The 21,372-nt window shown below is 37.6% G+C and overlaps 1 protein-coding gene across 1 annotated transcript in view; it reads right to left on the reverse strand.

The window, feature by feature from the left end:
* Nucleotides 1-21,372, reverse strand: part of LOC103802057 (dynein heavy chain 5, axonemal-like) — a 158,752-nt gene that overhangs the window by 44,219 nt on the left and 93,161 nt on the right. Inside the window, exons 59-64 of the mRNA XM_009074495.1 lie at nucleotides 19,335-19,502; nucleotides 12,382-12,600; nucleotides 9,472-9,648; nucleotides 6,240-6,434; nucleotides 2,917-3,072; nucleotides 2,457-2,639 (exon numbers count right to left, since the gene is read on the reverse strand). Of these exons, the coding sequence (XP_009072743.1) occupies nucleotides 2,457-2,639; nucleotides 2,917-3,072; nucleotides 6,240-6,434; nucleotides 9,472-9,648; nucleotides 12,382-12,600; nucleotides 19,335-19,502 (1,098 nt within the window). The remainder of the gene's footprint in view (nucleotides 1-2,456; nucleotides 2,640-2,916; nucleotides 3,073-6,239; nucleotides 6,435-9,471; nucleotides 9,649-12,381; nucleotides 12,601-19,334; nucleotides 19,503-21,372) is intronic.

Consider the following 21,372-nt stretch of genomic DNA (forward strand, 5'->3'; position numbering starts at 1 on the left):
CTCCTTCAATTTGAACCTGTTACCCCTTGTCCTATCATTGCAGTTCCTAACAAAGAGTCCTCTTCAGCTCCCTTGTAGACCTCTTCAGATATTAAAGTTCATATGACATTGATATGTCATATAGAAATGTGCCACTTCTACAAGACAGGCAATGATTAGGGAGCAATGACAGACAAGTCAACACAATGCCAAGTGTGCACAGTCCAACACAGTTCAGGGATACCCTTGCTGACTACCTTTATTTAATCAATCAAGCCAATTTTCTTGTAAGAAAAGGGTAGTAAATAATAGTCTACCTACACCTATGGCTTCAGTTTGTTTTCATTCTTGTCAACACATCAAGTTGGAAAAAAAAGGCGTTGTACAGAGTTATACAGTACAGGAGAGCTTCTGTATTTCAAACAAGTGATGAATTTCTTTAGTTTCACAAACATTTTATTAGGAAACCTGTTTTGAAATATATTCTAGGGCTATAGAATATAGCTCTGTGGTCACCTTCAAATTCTCTGCATTTTCTCCTCTTTCTATACCACTAATGCAAAAGAAAAATTAAAATTACACAAAAGGAATAGTTCTACAGAACATTCAAACATGCATTTCAGTTCATGCTTAAATTCCACTTAAGGACATGTTTGGTTTAAGAACAGACACTTTACCCATTCTATTTGCAAGCCTGTAAAAGGTATCTTTCAGAAAATTAGCAAATGTACCAGACACAAGTTTTGTTTTTCGCAAGTGAATTTCACAACCACCATTGGTAACCTAAAAGACACCTGTTCTGAACACAAATTGTGGCAGCAAATTCATTATAAAAATACAAAAATTTGCTGATAACATTTTTTCCCATATAGTTGCAGGGGCAACCCATAAAGCTGAGAAGAACAAACACATCTTTGATCATATTTCATTGATCACTATAGTAATCTTTAAGAATGTTTCTTTAATCTATTACTTTGGCTCAATGATCATAAAGTTGTCTTTCAGTTTGTAATAGAAAACCTGTTCTTCAGAATCTCTGTTCATGTTCTGTCTTTTCTTTGAACTAAATTTGTCAGAGTCCTGTTGGCTCTGGCTATCTAAACCACAACGTTCATCTCTGTTTGAGACAGAAAAGACAGAACAACCACAATGTCTTCATGTCTGCTGAAGGGAAGAAGTTTAATAAATGTTTATCAGCTGCAACCATGTCTCTGTGCAGCAAGTAGTGCTGATAAACAGACACCCTTGCAGCTCTCTTCAGCCTATGTACAGCACTGGATGAATATTTTTCAGAGACTATATTTTTGACCAAAATGCAGTCTAGGTGTTGCTACATTTATTCAATATGAATTCTCTAGCAGTTCTGAACAGGCAAAAACAAACCACAGAGCAAGCGTATACATGTGGGGAGAAGTTTAATATGTAGGTTATTAGAAACCTATTTCATTTGTGTCTTGATTTAGACCTCTCCCTCCTATCGGAGGTAAGTTAGTCAGGACAGACCTATCCACTCCTGTTGATGCTGTTCAATTTTGCTTACAAAAAGGTAAATGTACTATAGTAAAGATTCAAAGTTTTGCATCCATAGCATTTGTCCCACCCTGGTAATGGGTAGCCTTTCCCCCAGTACCTGCTGTTACAGTTTTTCTGATTTTCATTTAACAATTCACTGGAAGTTTATGCATAACAATGACTTTCCAGCCTCTGATTGTGACTGTCAGACTTAAGGAAGGACTCTTAAATTCCAGTCCTTCAGTAAATGCTCATTTGAGCCAAGTGGAAAGGTGTTGGACAGAGAAAATGACAGCACACCTAAAGAACATGCTTTGGAAAGTTAAAGAAAGAGGAATGAATGCCCTTAGGCAGGGAACTACTCTCATATGAGCACACCTACCAGAGCTACTTATTGAATGCAGCAGCTCTGCTAATCCAAACCTTAATATTTTCTCTCACCTGAGAGAGGATTTTCTTCCTTATATTTGCTTCCACATAATCAATGCAAATTTTAGTAAGAACAGTCAAGTCAGTGTTCAGGGCTCCTTAAGAATCGTTTATCTCCTTGCACACTACAGCCTGGCTGGCAAGAGTCATTTGAGTTCATAAGCATTTCTTCATGTAATTCAAATTAAGTTTAAAAAGAAATAAAAGAGATTTCTAGCTGAACAAGAAGCCTTTGCTGTATATGAAGGAATAAAGATGTTTTATGTGTGTCATGTATATGCTTGTGATGTATTTTTAATGAGTAATTTTCTTTCTTCTCTTTCCAAGGCCAGATCTTAAAATAAATGTTTAGGTCACTCCATTTGATTAAAAAAACAGCTCCACCTTCTCTTTCAGCAAATGCACAACCCTTAAACTTTCATTCACATTTTTGTTCCTGCATTTGATTTCAACCAAGACATTGAATACATATGTACTCATGGTACAGATACTGAACAAGCCTTTCCTCTATACAAATACTACAAATGACTAGATACCTGTTTTTCTGTGAGGATGACATGGCCAAGGAGCTGATCTTCCAGCCCTTTCACAGTAACAGTAAAGTCAATCACGGTTGTTCTTGCACTTATCTCAGGAGTATAGACAGGATTAGCCAATTTTGTTGTCATATAGAGGGTAAACCCCTTCATCAGATCTACCTCCTTGTCACCTACTTTCACCTGAAATAAAACATATGACTCAATTTTCAAAAGCTGAATACAGAAAACCTGTTATTTTATCCAATTAAAAAGTTATGAATGCTTTTTTCTTTAACAGCTTCATTTACACTTTTAAAAGTTTTTATTTAAAGGGTAAAAAACCCACTCAAACAACCCCATGAGCCCACTATTCTTTTTCTAGGTGTTGTAAAGGTATAAATCTCCTGAGTATTCAGGCTACCCGATGCCCAACATCTGTCCTATTGGGTTTTAATTTCATGTTTACAATTCATCTTACTTTGTGTGCTGAACCAGATTTTATGAAATTCTTTTCCAAGATGTTATCTAGAGCAGGATCAAGTTCCTCTCCAATGTCTTCAATTAACAAAGGTCGGCCAAGGGACAAGCAGTCTGCTATCTGACTTCTGAAGAGCTTGTGGTTCATAGTTGTTACCTAGGAAGATTGATTCACACTACAGCATGCATTTGCAAACACATACAAAACAGCACAAAAGCTATTGAAACTAAAAAAAAATTATATTCAGCCTGGGATATGTACACAAACATTACATTTTAAGGAACAACACTTTCCTCTGCTGAAAGGAATGGAAAATTTGCTTTAAACTTATCAGAATAGGAGATCACACTTCTTTCATTATCTATTTATCTGCATATCTATCTAATCTCTGCAATATCTTAATACCTTTTAAATATTAATGGATTTATGTTTAGAACACTAATCTGAAGTAGGGAAATATTTATGGGGTTCAGTCAGGTAACCAGTGTTACATAGGAGGCCTGATCTCACATCCAATGTCACATTTCCAGTTCAGTTACACCAGTCTTAAAATTGCTAAAACCACATAGAATCCTTTTCATTTATTTAGATTGAGTATATTTAATATAAGCCTTTGAGATGATAACTGAATAGCCTTTTCAGGCATCTATTAAGCAATGGATTCGGGGTGGGTTTTCTACCAGAAAAAAATAAATATACATGTTTTTAAAATAAATCCTTGTCTTGCAGGCAATGCTCTTTGAAAAAGTTATAATTAAAATATCTAGAGGCACATTACACAGCCTTAAGTCGGTATAATATTTAAAAATTAATACTATGTTCCACCACTCTGAACTTTTTGCTTTGTTATAATGTAGGCATGTGTATCTGCCAGAAGAGCATGTTACCTACATTTCACTCCAAATCAAACTGAGGGATAAAGTTAGTGTCTTAGTGACCAACAACATAACCCTAACAAGACCATAGCAAATTACACTATCCCAGATGTAAATCTATAATCTAAACACTTGGGTATTTAGGGCCTTAATATAACTCTGTTCCTCCTGGACTTTACGAGGGAGAAATCAGGTTCTTCTAACACAGCTGCCACTTGAGCCAGAATGTCTAAAATCCCATAACTGACTGAATTTTCATCAGGAAAAGCTGTCTCTGCATTTAGAGGCTGCATCTGTGTGTATTCAACACTGCGTAAATTTTGAGAGTCCTCAGCAGCTCAGAGGTTAAGCCTTGTCAGGATTCACAAATTTCATATGCTGGATATTCACACATACTGAACACAAGGTAAGCCTGGTAGACATTTTTCTCTGGCTCATCAGTCAAATGTCACTTGTAGTGCATGAAGAGAAAGGGAGGGGAGAGAGGAAGTAGTATTTTAATCTACATCTCCCAGTCCCTGCTTTGCTGAGTGCATGACATAACATACTTATGCAATTACTGGACCAGAGAACAGAACCTGTGTGTTGCTTTGCTAAGTGCATGACATAACATCCTTATGCAATGACTGGACCAGAGAACAGAACCTGTGTGTTCCAAGTCCACTTCTGCAGGCTGCACCCTGCCAGCACATGATGTGAGCAGCCACCTCAGGGTGGCTAATACAGACTCAGTGACACTTGGATTGCGGCTTGGAGGACTCTTTAAAATTACTTGGGAAAAGGCTACAGCATGACAAGTGCATGACATAACATCCTTATGCAATGACTGGACCAGAGAACAGAACCTGTGTGTTCCAAGTCCACTTCTGCAGGCTGCACCCTGCCAGCACATGATGTGAGCAGCCACCTCAGGGTGGCTAATACAGACTCAGTGACACTTGGATTGCGGCTTGGAGGACTCTTTAAAATTACTTGGGAAAAGGCTACAGCATGACAGGGATTCAGTGTAGGTCTCTAACTGAAGTAGATTCAGTGTTGCCACTCCAGAGCTCAGCTTGGCAGCTCTGAAATCCTGAGTCTCTGAAATCTTTCTTGAAATCCCAAGATGCAAGTCTCAAGAAAGGTAGAAGATATACTTCTCTCTATTGTTTCCTGTTGGTTACTCACACTTGTGTTTCTTGATCCACGTTTAGGCAGTCAATGTAAGGTCTGATGTAATTCAGAGAAAGCCATGTTAAAGCATGACACTACCATAAAATTGTAGATTTCACACAGTCACAAAATGCCTAAACTCTTCTGTGAATACAACTCATATGTTTTGGGAGAGCTTTCTGTCATATTTTTCATACAGGCATTCATTTTGACAAGATCTTTGATTCTTGTACATTACTTTTCTGTTTCTTAGACAATACTTCCTGTTTCTACACTACATTTTTAACACATTCAACTCACTTGAGATTGGGATTAAATGCTTGGCCTTTCTTAACAGTGCTAGGAAAACCAGATCTCGTTTAAGTTCTAGAAAGCTAAGGGTTTAGCTAATGACATCACCATGGTGCCATCAGCTCTCTGGATGTCAACTAATGACATGGTGCCATCAGCTCTCTGGATGTCACCATCTTTACATCTTTACAGTTTCTCTTTCTTATCCATCCATTTCATTATGAGTGAAGACACTATATCATGGTATCCATGTGATAATCTACAGTTGTAGGACAGACTTGATTTGTTAACAACTAACTAATCAGTATCATGCTCAATCTGGCCTAAAAATATATCATGTGTTTAGATTTTTATCATAATCCATTTTATCCTTACTGGTGCAACAAAGCATGAAGAGTAGGCTGATTGGAAGGGGAAAAAAAAGACAATATTGAATTAAGTAGAAGACCCAGAGACCAAACAGGATACACTGCTAGACAGAAAGTGAGAAGGCTAGATAAATTAAGCAATATATATTTTTATCACATGCATTTAATCAAGATGCAGTCTAAATTTGGACTTTGTGTTTCATATGCCTCAAATACCACTAGATTTCCATTCTACCCCAGTCTACCATTCTTTTCCAATTCCTTCCTTTTTCTTTTCTCTATTTTCCTCTTAAAATCCTTACCCTAAAATGTTATTGTCATGTCACACCAACTGCCTGATCCTATCTAGTCATTCAAGTCTTTTAGTTCCCTCTTCATTTCTCTTTCACTATGAAAAGTAATTAACAGATTAATCATAAAAATACATATGGCTTAACATATAATTCCAAAATATTTTGCCCTGGTACTGCTAGGTCACAGATTCTGAGTCAGTCTTGTTTTAATTTCTGCCTAACTGTATACCATAAACATCAGATTTAAATTACACATGTCTAATGTATGATGACACAAAAAATAGTCTGCATTGCTAACTATGTGAAATGAGAACACATAAAAAAATCTAATATGAACTATTTACCTGAAGTCCATTATTCTTTTCCTTATTTTTAATCCAGGTCTTTCCTTGTCCTTGTGGATCAATCAGCAAAGGATATCTAGATGCTTTTGTGACAATAATGCCATTTTGAATGGAAACATCATCATTTGGAAGTCCCTGGAGGTTCCATTCACTCACTGTAGCATTGTCAACAAGCATAGCAGTAAGGTTCAGGTCCTAATAGAAAATACACAGTTATAAAATTAGTACCACTTACAGGAGTTATACTAAAATATTTGATGGAAGGCTCTCCTCCTTATTTTGATCACAATGTGTGACAGACTTTGTTTGGTTGTTCTGACCATTTTTATGGTCAGAACTCATCCCATATTGCATATTCTCTTAAAGTTTGATCTGCTCATGTCAATTAACCTGCTTAATTTTATTCACTATGAACAGTGACTGGCCTATCAAAAATATGTATATGAAGCAAACAGTGCTTAAAATCACAAACGAAGCTCTCCAAATTACAAAGGTAGCTTAATAATGATGAGAGCTTAAAAAGAATAAAATTTAAGGGTATTTTTATTTGCTCCTTACATTTTTCACTTAAGAATTCCTATTTGTAAGCTTTCTTTACAAGCAGCATGCTTAAAAAGAAAGAAAAAGCCTGTAAATCCTGCAAATTTCACATAATTCAGCATCTGAAGCCTAAAGGAAAACTTCACTTACTGTGACACTTGTGATACAATCATGAGAGTTAGTGATACCACTTGTTGAAAGACTACAAACCTTTTTTACCCCTTTGAATTTTTAGTGCTGTAATTATTGAAGACTGAATGAAGTAACACAAACCATTCTCAGAACACAGAGAAACTTTAGGAATTGAATTTCCATTTGTGCAAGGTACAGTAAAGTACTTAGTAGCCAAATTTTTCGGCAATTGGACTCTAAAACAGTATTTAGCTCCTTAAGCAGACAAGTAGAATCTAAACAGCTTTGATTTTTTTTCTTGCTGCAGCAAGAAGTATCTGTTGCTTTGCAACTCTGAAACTTAGCTAATTTAAGTGCCTAACCACACAGATAGATGGCTAATTTTAAACAGTTCTTTTTAAATTGTTATTCCTAAATGACTCATACACCCACAGCCAGTTAGTCTGTGACAAAGTAAGGCAGATGTCAAGCCTCTTGCTTCAACCGCAAAGCTGCTTTCTTTCCTGTGGTGTGAAGTATCAAGAAAGGCCCATATGCTGCCTTTTGTGAGTACTTAATTCACTGGAAAAAAATGAAACTCTCTTCCATACACTATCATTGAAATCATAATTCTGTCTTTAATGGGAACTGTCTAAATAGAATGGTAATGATGGCTCGAAACTCGTTAGTTATGGCATTCTCCACCTAACCTGGCCATATGGGGAAAAGAAAAAAAAAATAAAAGCAAGACAAAAACAAGCAGAAAGTATTCCTCACATTTTCAAGGATGCAGCCCAGTAGGCATGTGGTCAGAATACCTTCATAGAGGCAGAATTTTAGTTCTCTTTGTCTTGCTTTCTAAGGACATTACACATCCAATTTCTTATCTTAAATGGTGAGAATCTTGACAGATATTCCCCAAAGTAAGTAGCTTTTAAGCACATTTTGTACACTGAATTTGAGAAAGAGCCTCCCTGGAATGAATGTATGTAGGATAACTCCCATACCACACTGGTAAATAATCTTGCCTGAAACTGCACTGCTCCTGGTAGTTATTAATAAATCCATCTTGGCCATACATATTGTTTTTATCATCAGGAGCTTTCAATGAGCTTTGCAGGGCAAGTTAGAATCATTCATCTTTGTAAGTCATAGCATAAATTGGGCTGGGCTGCGAGGTTCACTCTGTCAGGTTAAGGTTAATCAGCATTACAAGAAGCATTATGCATCACCTAACATAAAAAAAATAATAAAAAATTTCACAAGTAACTTCTATGAGGTGAACAAACTTCTCATGGCAAAGAGGTCTCCTTAACAGAGGTTTTAAATGTCAAATCTCCCAAGAACCTGAAAAGAAGATGCACAATGATACTAATCTACCTTCACCTGTTTCGCAGTCATACAGTCACAGCTGTACACAGGTTGCTCACTTGCTCCCGGCGCTTTCCAGCAGCAACTGCTCTGTCAAAAATTTTGACAGCTGAGAGCAGGAGTCATTTGAGCTTAATGTCTCAAGTCCTGTACTGAGACTTAGAGAGAGTCCCTAAAATATTTCTCCAACATTTACTGCTGGAGAAAATGTACACAGGTATGCACAAAACCAAGTAGAAGTCGACATGGACAGATTATTCAGGAAGACAGTTTTGATTATTATGGCTTAAATTCTTCCCTCAGCATGAGTATACCTTCTAGGTGCAGGGCAGAATATCAGACAGACCTCCTAACAGACCTGGAATAGGAACAAGGCTACTGCTGGCTGTGAGCAAAGCCTATGCACTAGAACTGCCACCAGGTCGGGCACTCACGGGGCAGATAACGGTAAAAGGAAAGAAAAAGATTGAAGAAAAGGATCCTGCCCTGTATAATAGCCTCATCATGCAGCTGCTCCCTCTAATAACAGTAGCATATGAATTGTCAGGGAACTGAAGCTGCATGATGGGATACTAGCTCCACTGCATTTTAGGCCACCTCAGGCACACAGACATAGACCAATTGAGCAGATGCTGTAATGTCAGACTCACTAGGAACAGCCTCACTGGTGACAAATGTACATGGATTTAAGAGCTTAGAATAGACCAAGCTGAAGTCGTGTAAACCAAGCCTTACAAAATCCAGGTTTTGTATAGCTGAATCATTTCCACAAGACACGACACTTCAAATTAAACTAAATTAAATGGTGTGGGTACACAGCAAAGGGTATGACAGGAAGGTGTTTATTATGGAGGTGCAGATATGATGTTTCCTTTTATAAAAAGGTAATTGTATTCTAAGCTGGTAAATTTTACTCTGTTTCCCATATTATGTGATTTTCTCCCAGGGCACCCAGTCTCAGACAGCATCTCTCTCTCAGATTTTCCAGAGCAATGGCCTACATACCAGTCTTGAAATGCCTGACAGTATAAAGAGGAACTTAAAATATATTGGTTTAGAAGCTCAGTTGTCAACTGTTCAGATTTTTTATTTATTAAAACTTGATGGAATATGACAGCCTGTATATAATCTTCCAATTATGTACTTTACTGGAATGAAATGTTCTGCATGTTATTTCTCTGCAAGGCAAAGAGTATAAGTGGACACTTACGTTACTGTATGGAATCTTGTTGTTGTCCATCTCTTTCTTCCACAAATGGAGCAGCAAATTCCTGTACTCCTGATTGAAAGGTCCAGAGTAAGAGAGAAATCCAGTGGCCAGAAGAACATTCCCCACCAACTTAATAATTTGATTTTGGAAGTTTTTGCTGCTTGCTGTCCAACGAAGCTGTATGTAAAATATCATAAAGAAGTTCACTTAAGCAGGCACAAAACTAACAGGAACAGCTAACTTCAGAATTTATCTCTTTCTGGCAAACAATTTTTCTTTGAACCTGGAGTATTTTCAAATTTAAATCATTCTTTTCAGAAGTAGAAGTTTGTTTGAAAGAGATGACAACCACCTGACTGAGTGGAGATAAAGCATCTTTGCCAACAAGCTGGCCAAACTGGTAAGAAGTTCTTTAAAGTAGGAATGAAGAGAGAGGGAGAGGATGACCAACAGTCCTGTGAGGAAGTGGAGGACCAGCAGGCAAATAAAATATGTGGGATGATACAAACTGTAGAGACCTTGTAATCAATTAAAAAGGGCTAGCGGAGGACTATGTCTAGCATATCTACATAAACAAATAAGTGCCCACCAGATAGAATGATGGGAACAGCTTCCATACTGTTTATAGGAACTTAGCACAGCTGTGCACCTCTCTGAAGTGCTTGTGCATGAATGTACACACCACAGAGAACAATCAAGGACTCTGCATGTGGTTGCAGAGTCATGATGTTATGGGGATCATGGGGACATGGTAGGAAGACTTCCACAACTGGAGAGCTAGAACAACTGTATACAGGCTTGTTAGGAAGGACAGGCTGGGAAAGTGAGGAGTTTTCTTTCATGTGAGAGACAAGTTGGAATGCATGGAGTTCTGCATCTGAGACTCTAAGATGGACAATATGCCAGTTGAGATCTTAAGGGTTGGGATTAGAGGGCAGACCAACACGGGTGATGTTGTGTGTTTCTGTTACAGACAATGTGATTAGCAACTGGATGAGGTCTTTTTCAGGCAATGGGAAGAAATCTTGCATTCACAGGCCCTAGTCTACACGGGGACTTCAATCACTCCATATCTTCTGAAGGGACAACACGGCAAGACATAAGCAATCCAAGAGGGCATTTAAGGAGGGCATTTACAAAAATTCCAGACATAGTTAAGTGAGGATATAATGAGGGAAAGCTAGTTTGCTTGAACCTCATACTTGCAGACAAGAAAGAACTGGTCAGAGAAGTAAAGTTCAGTAGCAGCCTTGGCTGAGAGAATTGAGACTGTTCTGCTTTGAAAACAGACAGTGCAGGGGGAATTTTACCTATATGTACAGATACCTGAATGTAAAGAGAAAGATGCCAGGCTGTTCAGTGGTACTGTGTGAAGGGACAAGGGGTAATGGACACAAATGAGAATATAAAAAATTTCAATTAAACACCAAAAACCACTCCTTTTTTGCAGTGAGAGTAGTCAAGAACTGGAATAGGTTGCCAGGGGAAGTTGTGAAATCTTTGGAGATATTCAAAACCCAACTGAACAATGCCTTGACCAATCTGCTCTACTTGATCCTGCTTTGAGAGCGTGTGTGTGTGTGTGTGGTGTGTGTGTTGTGTGTTGGGTTAGGTGGTCTCCAGAGGTCCCCTCCAGTCTCAATTATTGCATGATTCTGTGATTTTACAAATATTATTTTTCAGTTTTGCTTATTCCTTTCTCTCCAGATTTCTGTTCTCTTCCAATCACTCTGCATACAATCTTGGTCAAAACCTACACGATTTAAATTTAGTAAATACACATTTAACCCAGTGTCAGTTTTGCCCAAGGAGGTGGTCTCCAGAGGTCCCCTCCAGTCTCAATTATTGCATGATTCTGTGATTTTACAAATATTATTTTTCAGTTTTGCTTATTCCTTTCTCTCCAGATTTCTGTTCTCTTCCAATCACTCTGCATACAATCTTGGTCAAAACCTACACGATTTAAATTTAGTAAATACACATTTAACCCAGTGTCAGTTTTGCCCAAGGCTCCAAGTGCTATATATAGTCTTTATATTTTTTGCATGAATTTTTAAAAGTGGAGTGGAATAACAGCTCTTACAAGATCTCATAGCACAAGCCTTCAGAAAGCCCACAATAAGGCACTGTCATTTCCTATTTTGGTGTTGCTCTTAAATTTAGAAATTCACTGAAAAATATGACAAAACATCTAACATTTTTGACTGATGTATTTTGAAGTGCAGCTATGCAAACAAATGCTGAAGTCCTAGCCTTATAGGATGCAATGGTTGAAGTCAAAGCGCTCATCAATTTTGACTTTGTGTGAAATCAACCAAGGAATTAACAAAGCAAATAATCAGAGAAAAAAAAAGAGTATCCTGCTTCCTCAGAAAACATTCAGACTGAAGCCAGAAAAATCTGCATAGGAAAGGTAAATTTCAAGCTCACTGCAGAGGATAACAATTAGCCCATGATTCTGTAAAAGGCTCCAGTAGAAATCTGAACTTCAATTATAATTCAGGAAATTAGTCAAGCTTCAAATTTGTATTCTTGTATACTTGGTGAGAAAAAGAGAGTAATCCTTCTTATAAATATTTTAGGGCAATTATTTAGGTTAAGCCTAATTCCTCTTCTTACTAAAGCTAAAAGGAATTGGGCTCCTTGGCTTTAAATCTGAACTTTATCCTAATACAAGTTGTATGATATGACATAAATTCTTCATACAGCAGAATTAACAGGAGAAATTGTTTTACTTTGTTAGATACATTAACTTTAAGCAAAACAACCATAAATATAACTAAAAAAATGTGATATGCTATCAAGATGTCACCATGCCTCAAATTCTTGAGCACTATTAATTAACATTATGGAGCATTCTCTAAACTGCACACCTACTTTGTGCTAGAAACATATCATATGTGCTAATACCTTTTCTCCACCTAATCCTTCAATCAGAGCTGTGGCATTGCTCATCTTCCTCCTGCACGTCTCAGCATCATCAAGCAAATCCTGCTTCTCTTTCATAGCAGTATCATACGTGGCTTGTACTTCATCCAGTTCCATTTGCTTCTCATCCAGCTGAGTTTGTGCACTATTAAGTTCCATTTGGGCAGCTGCAAGTCTTCCCTCTTGCAAGGCTAAATTTGCCTGCAAACATTTAAAAGCAAAGAGTAGCTAATACCTATTATTTGGCAGGAGCAAATGATCATGGGGAATTTAATGGCACATACTGTACTGTATTGGGTACTTTTAAAAATAACGTTTAAGATGACAGAAGGTTTTTATCTGTTACTTTTCAAACTAAAACTGGGATACAAGCTTAGCATTAAAGTTATTCAATGCAATCTTAAAATGTTTTAATAATATTTTCAGAATTATCTATTGATCACATGATGACCAACAGTTTTAAATCAGAGTACACGGGAAACAGTTGTATACTGGGATTGTGAGGCAACCCATATAATGTTCTCTGAAATATATTCTCAGTGCAAAAGAGAATTAAGATTGTCCTCACTGATTATAAAATAATGATAACAGAAGCTAGTCTTCTCCTCTCTTCTTCCATCAATTACTTCTGCAATAAACATATAACAAACGTGTTTTTTGCTCCTCTGGAGAGTAAAACTCTATAGAGACTTTTCTCACATCTCTGTAAAAATTTGCATGATGAGTTAGCAGTCATTTAAATGTGGCCTCTCAACTTTTATATTCCTAACAGGGAGAAAAAATATTCTGTGAATTCAGAATGTATTTCCATATATATGTTTGCAAAGGATTAGAACCTGACAAAGTTCTTATGAAATTCACACTTGCAGATAAAGGTTACTTCCATTTACTCTGAATACTTAAAAAAGTTGTTTAAATATCATGTATCTTATTTCTATTTTTTTTCTATAACACTTATGAAGATGGAAACCAAGAATCTGTAGAAACTGTTTTATTACAAATATGAAACTTGACACTCACATTACGTCACACCAGATGAGTAGCAGTACAAAGCATCTCTGGAATGACTTAGTGAACAGTATAACCATGGGTTGGGCTTTTACATAAGGTCTTAACTAAAAATATAGACTTCATTCATATCAAAATATGCTAAAATCAGCAAATTTTTCTTGCTTCGCATAGGGAGAGAAAAAAAAGAGAGGAACCAAGATTGTATTTTGAGATCTGCACACAACAAAAAATGCACAATGAAGACCCACTGCTGTTATTTTTTCATGAATCTTGGATTAGTGGGAAAAGTTTAAATAGTAAAGGAGTTTTGAGGAGGTGATTTTTTTTGAGTAGTGTTACTGTGTCCTGCACCAGGGGAGAGGTAGGGAAGGTGAGGTAAAAGAGAGAGACACACACAGCACAGGGCTCTTTCTGGACCTTAATAAGAAAGCCCTGACAACAAATGCCTTAATAACTGCTTAAAAAAGATCCCTAAGAGGAAGACAAACACAGACCAAATCTTGCATCCCTTCAGATGCTGGTCACCCCATAAGCATGCATCATCAGACAGAGCCTGGACAGTTTTTCCCATGGCATACTGTGCAGAGCAGATCCTGTCCATGGAGAGAAAACTCTGTCTTTCAGACATTCAAGCTGTTAAAAATTCCTCTTCTTATTCTGCCTTACTAAAGCAGTTGCCTTATTAAGTCATCTATTGTTGGGTATTTCTTATTAATATCCACAAAGATCCCTGCACCAGCCCTCTCCTACCTCCCCCTGCCACCTTCCCCCTAGCAGAACATCCTCTTATCCTGAGGGATGAAATTCTCTAGGGGTTAAAAATAGCAGTAAAACAATGTTATGACATATCATTTCACCTCCAGCTGACAAATAGCGAGGTTACACAGGGAATAAGACCCTTGGAGAGTTGGGAAAAACAGCCTAGGCAGAACAGCTGGAACAACAGAGAACTTACACCTGGCTATGTGGATTCATATTTCACCTTGACATTTATCACATCAGGATGTGAACTTCAACGGAAAAAGATGAGCATGTGAATTCCCAATCCATATCAGCAATGATGCCTTGTAAATATGAAAAGCAGACCTCTGTGCAGCAATAAACTACCCAGAAATGTGCAAAAGATTGATAAAACAGACTTTCCCATTTTTAAAAGCTCTTCAAAGGCTACCAGCTTTGAAGATGTAGGGACAGCAAAAAAGTATTTTAGGTTAGTACAAAGAAAAAATATATTGTATTCTAACATGAAAAAAACCCCAAAGTTACTTACACAAGACTTTACAGATTCTCTAGAAGATGACTTATAATAAGAAACTATTTGACAGCCAATTTAACCAAAGTTCTCAGACAATTTTAGGGTAATCATAAAAAAGTATAATACATTTTAGTATTACTTAGATTTGTAGGCTACTTCATCATATATTATGAATAATGGTTGGTTGCACAAGAATGACAGCTAACATACCACGATGACAAGCCTATGTGATTCCCAAAGGCAAAAAGACTACTTGTTTCAGATCACCCCTTGAAGTCATCACTATTTGCTCTCTCCCTTTTTTCTTTTCCAGCTCAACTTTTCAAAATTACATGGGTACAAACATGGCTTTTGTATTGACATCACTGGCAGGTTGGCTGGCAGCTTCCTGTGTAGAGTTTTGCCATGAGAGCAGGAGGCAAGTTCTGCTGCCAAAGAGAATCTTCTGCATAAGAAAACTATTACAGCAGTAAGCAACTTCATACAAAAATTTCCAGCCAATAACAGACAGGAAGGAAACATGTTTCCCAACCACAAAGAACCACTGTGGCCTTTCTAATTTTAGTGGCATTGCTATGCGAACAGGCTTCACACCCTTCATTTCGTTCCTCTGAATCATGCAACAAAGCAAGGATTCACAATTTGTTCCTGTTGGATGCAGTGTGAAATCCTGAATAAATGGATTTTATGTGAATGAATCATGAGGATTAAAGGCATGAGATCCACACTCTTATCAGTGCTCCCAGAGAGGTGGGGCTATGCTGGAACATGCCTGGGCTCATGTGAGACCAGCAGTTTCAGCCTTTTCTCGCCCTTGGCATTGTGGGGAACCAGACAGACAATCCTCTCATCATTTGCTCAGCCAGTGCCTCTACCTGCTCTCTGCATCTGTCTGCATTGGGCAAGGATGGAGACAGCACCTGTGCCAAAAAGGCCCACGGGCTAAATCGTTAAGCAGCTGTTCTGCCTTCTGAGTTGCCCTCAGAGAGGACTTCATAGCTGGTGATGAGGTGATCCTGCCCCTTTTAACATTTTTGCAATCCACACAAAACCAGAACAAATAAACACATAATTAGAGTCACAGCTACTACTCTTAAATGAGCCGTGCTCAGGATCTTTCTCTGGCACTGAGGTTAACTAGCATGAAACAGCTCACATAAGCTCTCCCAGTCTCTAAAAACAGTATGACAGCATGCAAACAGCCTTGTGGAAGTAGCTCTTGGATCAGGCTAGCTCCTGAAAGGTGCCCAGAGATTGCTGAGAAAATGCTGCTTAGCCAAGACCAAATTCACACAAGGGATCATTCTAACAATTTAACAGTGTAGATGATCACTTTCCAATGCCTAGAAAAATTCACTAGTACTATTTAATTTATTAGTATTGACATAGCCATTAAGTTTCTCGTTGATTCATTGCAAATTCAATTTTGCTAAGCACTGAGTATATCTGACCTTAATCCAAGGAGGCAGTTAAATAAAAGTGACTTCTCCTTTAAAAAAAAGCCACTTAAAACTATACCTGCTCTCAAATGAAATGCTCAGACCAACCCCAAAGTACTCTGAAGAACAGCTGCTGCTCTGTAAATTCAGGAACAGTTATTAGGAGAATCCATAAGAAAAAAGCAGCCAAAACTTAATAGTACACTACAGGTAAAGAAGATTTGGAACTTTCTTGGCTTTTCTCTTGTTTAAGGAACTTTAGCTTTTCATGTTCACTGTTCTTACAGCCCATTGAGCACTTACTACTGCTGGACTAGGCCAGAAGGCTTCTTGCACTTGGACTCTGTCACTCTGCTCATGAGCCTCTGAGGATGTGCTGAGTGATCTTCTTTGCCTTTTGCTCCAGTCCTGTTCTGGGCACATGGCATCTGACTGAAAACTCTTCATGGAAACACGATCTCAAATTGCTTCTGTCCCAGACCACTGCAGATTTTTCCTATAGGCACTGCCTTGGTTTTGTATCAGCTTTCTCAGAGCCTCAGTATCACGATGTGCTTGTATTCACCATTATTTAAGGAAACGTTATAAGAGAGGCAAACACATACACAGTTTTTCAGACATTCCCAAAACAATGTTTCTGCTTCACCAATAAAATATCAAATATTATACACATATACATATGCATACACATATACATATGTACACATGCAAACAGATCCATATAGAGTGACATGAATAAAATCTTGGCCTCACTTTCTTCACTATCACTGACCATTCTTTGGATCAAAATAACCTTTGAAAGGCACAGAGATCATGTCTCTTATCTGCTTTTCACAGTCTGTATGAGCTGCTGACTCTACATTTTTTTCTGTTCAGTTACATGTCCTAACTTCAGTCTGTTTTGTTAAGTGATCTAATCCTCCCCTTTATCCCCGCAGAGTATATGCTTTCCTTCCACAGTTATTGTAGGCCTTGAATTCAGACTTGCATGCTTGTTTTCCTGCCCTGTGGGCATCACCTTGACAGGGACATGCTTATTTAAATGGACAACTATCAAATTTCAACACTCCTCGACTATTACCTCTTCCTCAGGTGCAAGATTTCCTTTTATTGCCTCATGTGGTTTTCAGTTCAGTATGGAGACAAGTGAAAGCAGAGAAGGCAATAAAGTCTCATATTTAAAACTGAGTTTGACAGGGAAAATCCTCAATATCAAACAGAATTTCTAAACTGTAGACAAACTTCCCTTGATCATCGTAACAGCCTAAGGAGAACTTAATTAAAATCACTGGAGACAACTCAAAGGGAAATTATACTCCTATACACAGTATTTTAATTGGAGGCTAACAGAACAGCTAAAGTCAGGGCTTCTCCATTCTGCTGCTATGTTCTTCAGCTAATGGATAAATAGCAGATGGGGTTTAAAAATTCTCAGGTTAATCCAGCAGGCTTGTTTACTTGGTAGCAAGCTAGAGAGGAATGGCTTACCCTCATGCTGGAGGTTTATAAGAAAGTCGCACACACACAGTGACCACTGTATGACAAGCAAGCGCACAGTATTTGGTTATACTTTCTGTGTTTGACTCTAAAATGACCCCTAGGCTGCAGGCCACATAGCTAAAGAATGTCAGTATCTGTTTCGAGGAATGAGTTTTGCACCCTATATTTACTAAAATATAAGGCACTATTAATTACTTTTCACAAGTTGTCATATTCAAGATAAATGAGGCATCGAGTCTCACTTAAGATGTAATTTAAAAATATATTGGATTGATTTTGCAGGTGTTGAAGGGGATTTATATCCTAGAACAGCAGTTAGGATAAAGCAGCTTGATTAATTTGTTCAGTAAACCTGCTTTTAGCACTGGATAAATTAGCCTCTGCTAGTACTTTATGCAGCTTAATTGTACATTTATTTTCAATTATTTTCTTAGCATTACTCCACTATTTCCTGCAATACCTCCTGCATACTTTAAACACTTCCTCCCTCCCTCTGTCATCTTCAGTTTTTAAAATATTTGTGGCTGTTGCTATACCTGACAATACACACCATTTTGCCAAGAAACGTGTGCTTCATTTTTAATCAGTTACAGTGTGACAAGAATGCAAATACTCTTACACGAAGTTAAATTTATAAGTAATCCTAAGACATATATATTCAAATAAAAAGTACTCTAGCACTTTCAGAGTTGCATCTGCATATAAAGCCCTATTTCCCCTAGGTCTTGCTCCCTTTCATAGCTCTCAATAGCAACATTTCAAATTCTGTTTTCATTAGTGAACATCCCATTATTTGAAAAGAAAATTGCTACTTATATATCACAGAAATATAGCCTTCTCAATCAGTTACTTGAATAAAAAATATGCTTTTAACAAATTTGAATCAGATCTGTCTAGGTATACTAAAAGATTATGCCAAGAGTTTTGAATATACCATTGATACAGTGGCTTATACAATAAGAGGCTGAGCATAAGTACAGTGAAAGCATAACTGATTGAATGTATTTCTTCAGAAAAGAGCTATAAAATTCCCTGTAGAAGCAATGATTATAAATCATTATATAAATATTCAAAGCCCTTTCTTTCAATATGCTCATAAATGAAATATTTCCAAGGCAATAAAGCTATCTGTAGGAATGCAGACTACACCAGCTGATTCCTTTCTGCTGTAGTTCAGTGTCACAACAGAATTCTGTGCCTGGTGACTACTTACTTTGCTATATATGTACACCTGCATGTAGCAGTTTGAAACTCCAAAGCTTTTTTTAGAGAGATGAATTCCAGCTAAATTCATTAAAGAATACTTCTGTGCAAAGAATTATCTGTCCTCTCCCAGATTCTACCATGACCACAATGAGTAGGCTCCTTCCCAGGCCAGTAGGACTGAGGAGTTTTCTTGAAGAAACAGTGTCTGGCACCAACTCTGAGAGTGAGAGGGTATCAATATGTCCCATTTACTGCTAGCCACAGTCTATAAAGAACATGTGTACTAAGGCTCCCATTGAAAACTGACTGTGTTCACAGAAGTAACAACTGTACCAGAGGGTAGCGGTGTAAGGGGAAGAAATTGCAAGGATATATTTACCCTCTGTGTGCTCGAGTTCATAACCAGATGTAAAGAAACAAGGATCTCTTGTAACTCATGATCCTTTTAGCCAAAATAACACAACATTTGTTTTCCACTCAACTACATTCACCTCTCAAAAAATAAAATGAGCAATATGAAATACCTTAAGAGGAAGAACTTCTTTATTAATACCATAGAAGTAAGCCATTGCTTGTGTCCATGAGCAAAGACCTGCTACATTTCCACACACTTTTTTAGCAGTCTCGAGATTATAATCTTCCATATCCAAATAAGGCTCTAAAAGCTCCACAGTTTCTCCTGTAATTGAGTCCTAGTCAATGGCAAGAAAAAAATTAGGTTTTAAAAAGAATTTTAGAATAAGTTCTACTTCACAGAAACATTTTTCTTTTTAAAATCATAGGGCTATCACTTCTTACAGAAGATACTAACACAACTACAACTGTTGCCTTTCACTCTTATAAAGAACAGATCAGTAGTTTTTTGTGAACTCATGTGAAAATAACTCCTGCTATCATTGAACAGATTGACTTGAGTTGGCATTTAATAACCCTATTTGACCCATAAGATTTACAGACACGTACTCGTAGCTCCATGACAATTTAAGCTGATCTAAGTTATTGGTGCTACAACACTGTACCTTCTTTCCTTTCCCCTTCAACCAGATGTTTTGCCTCATCTCTAACACCATCACCAATGCTTGGTGAGCTAGTTTGGAACTTAATATAACAGTTAATATAATCTACAACAGTGAACTACTGATTCATTTACTTCTAGTCTAGTTCCATAAAGAAGCTCACCATGGAATCAGATAGGCACCAGTGTGAACACAGCTAAGGAAGTCAAGTATGCAGCTTCAGGAAGGAAAAGGGTGAAACTGGAAGGCACTGACTTCGCTTCACTGAAGCTAACCCTTTTCCTTAAGTGCAAAAGAGATTTCTTTCAGCTGTTATTCTAATCTCAGCTTTTTTTCTCCTTTCACAATCTGTTGAAAACATGAAAAGCCAGATCTTTGATGATGGTGGTTAATCTATAATTATGTAAGTGTCAGAAGGAAATGGAATTAATCTCCTTGAGCAATGTAGAGAGTAGAAGAGCTTATACAGGGTAACAATGGTTGCTTAACAATAGGGGTGTTAAGAATCTTCCCTCTTTTTGGCAATGTATTAATGCCTTTCTTTTAATGCATCTGAAAATCATCCTCCATTCATACTGTCAAGCAATTTACCCTTTTCCTGTTTTTCTGCATAGCAGAAAGGACTGCCTCCTACTTGTCTGATCCCTAGCTGCTCTAAAGCAAAGACATTCAAGATATTATTCCTAAGATCAGCTGTGGTGATGTTATCACTATGATGATTTGTTAAAACATTGAACAGTGATGGACAAACATTTTGACTTTTTTGTTCTCTTGCTCAAAATTATGAGCTAGCAAGCCAGCAAAGGTGAAGCAAACACCAACCAGCAGTGACCTAAAGCTCTGTTGAAAAGCTTGGAAAATATAATGCTTTTCCTTCTAAGTAATGGATTTTAAACCCAAGGAACTACTTCATCCACCAATTTTCATTGCCTAAAAAAATTAGGAAAGAAAATCTCACAAACAAATAAACAGTGTAGTCTACTCAGAACTCCAGATATAATGCGCTTTCTTGTCATATACACTCAGAAACAAAAAAATGAGGCAGGAGGACAGCATGTGAAATATGGCATCAGGGATAGAAGCAGTCTAGTATTCTACACTGTATTCACCAGTATCACTTCCTGCAAGAACCTGATCCCACAGAAGTTGTTCTGACTTCTCTGAGTAAAGTTAAATGTGTTGTTGCAAACTACCAGCAGGAGCACATACACTCTTAATAAGTGCCAAAACTGGAAGCCTCATTAGAGAGTAGCTTGAGTAAGGAGTGCATAATTAGTCCCTGTTATCTTTAAACTCATTTCCTCTTTCTGTTTAGTGAAGATAGCACTTGGAAAAGTGACCAGATTGACAGCCCCAGGAAGAAACTGTCTACAGAGGCAGTGCAAGTTTCCACATGGTGCCTTGCCAATACAGCTCACTGGGAGAAATGGCTCCTGGGGATAGTGAGAATGAACTGCACAACAAAAGTACTCCAGCAGCTTAGAAAAGGCATCAGCAAAATGCACAGCTGAAGCAGAATAAAAAATAAGTGTAGAGATGAAAGAGT

Source organism: Acanthisitta chloris, unplaced genomic scaffold (assembly GCF_000695815.1).
Source record: "Acanthisitta chloris isolate BGI_N310 unplaced genomic scaffold, ASM69581v1 scaffold8785, whole genome shotgun sequence".
In the NCBI taxonomy this organism is placed as follows: Eukaryota; Metazoa; Chordata; class Aves; order Passeriformes; family Acanthisittidae; genus Acanthisitta; species Acanthisitta chloris.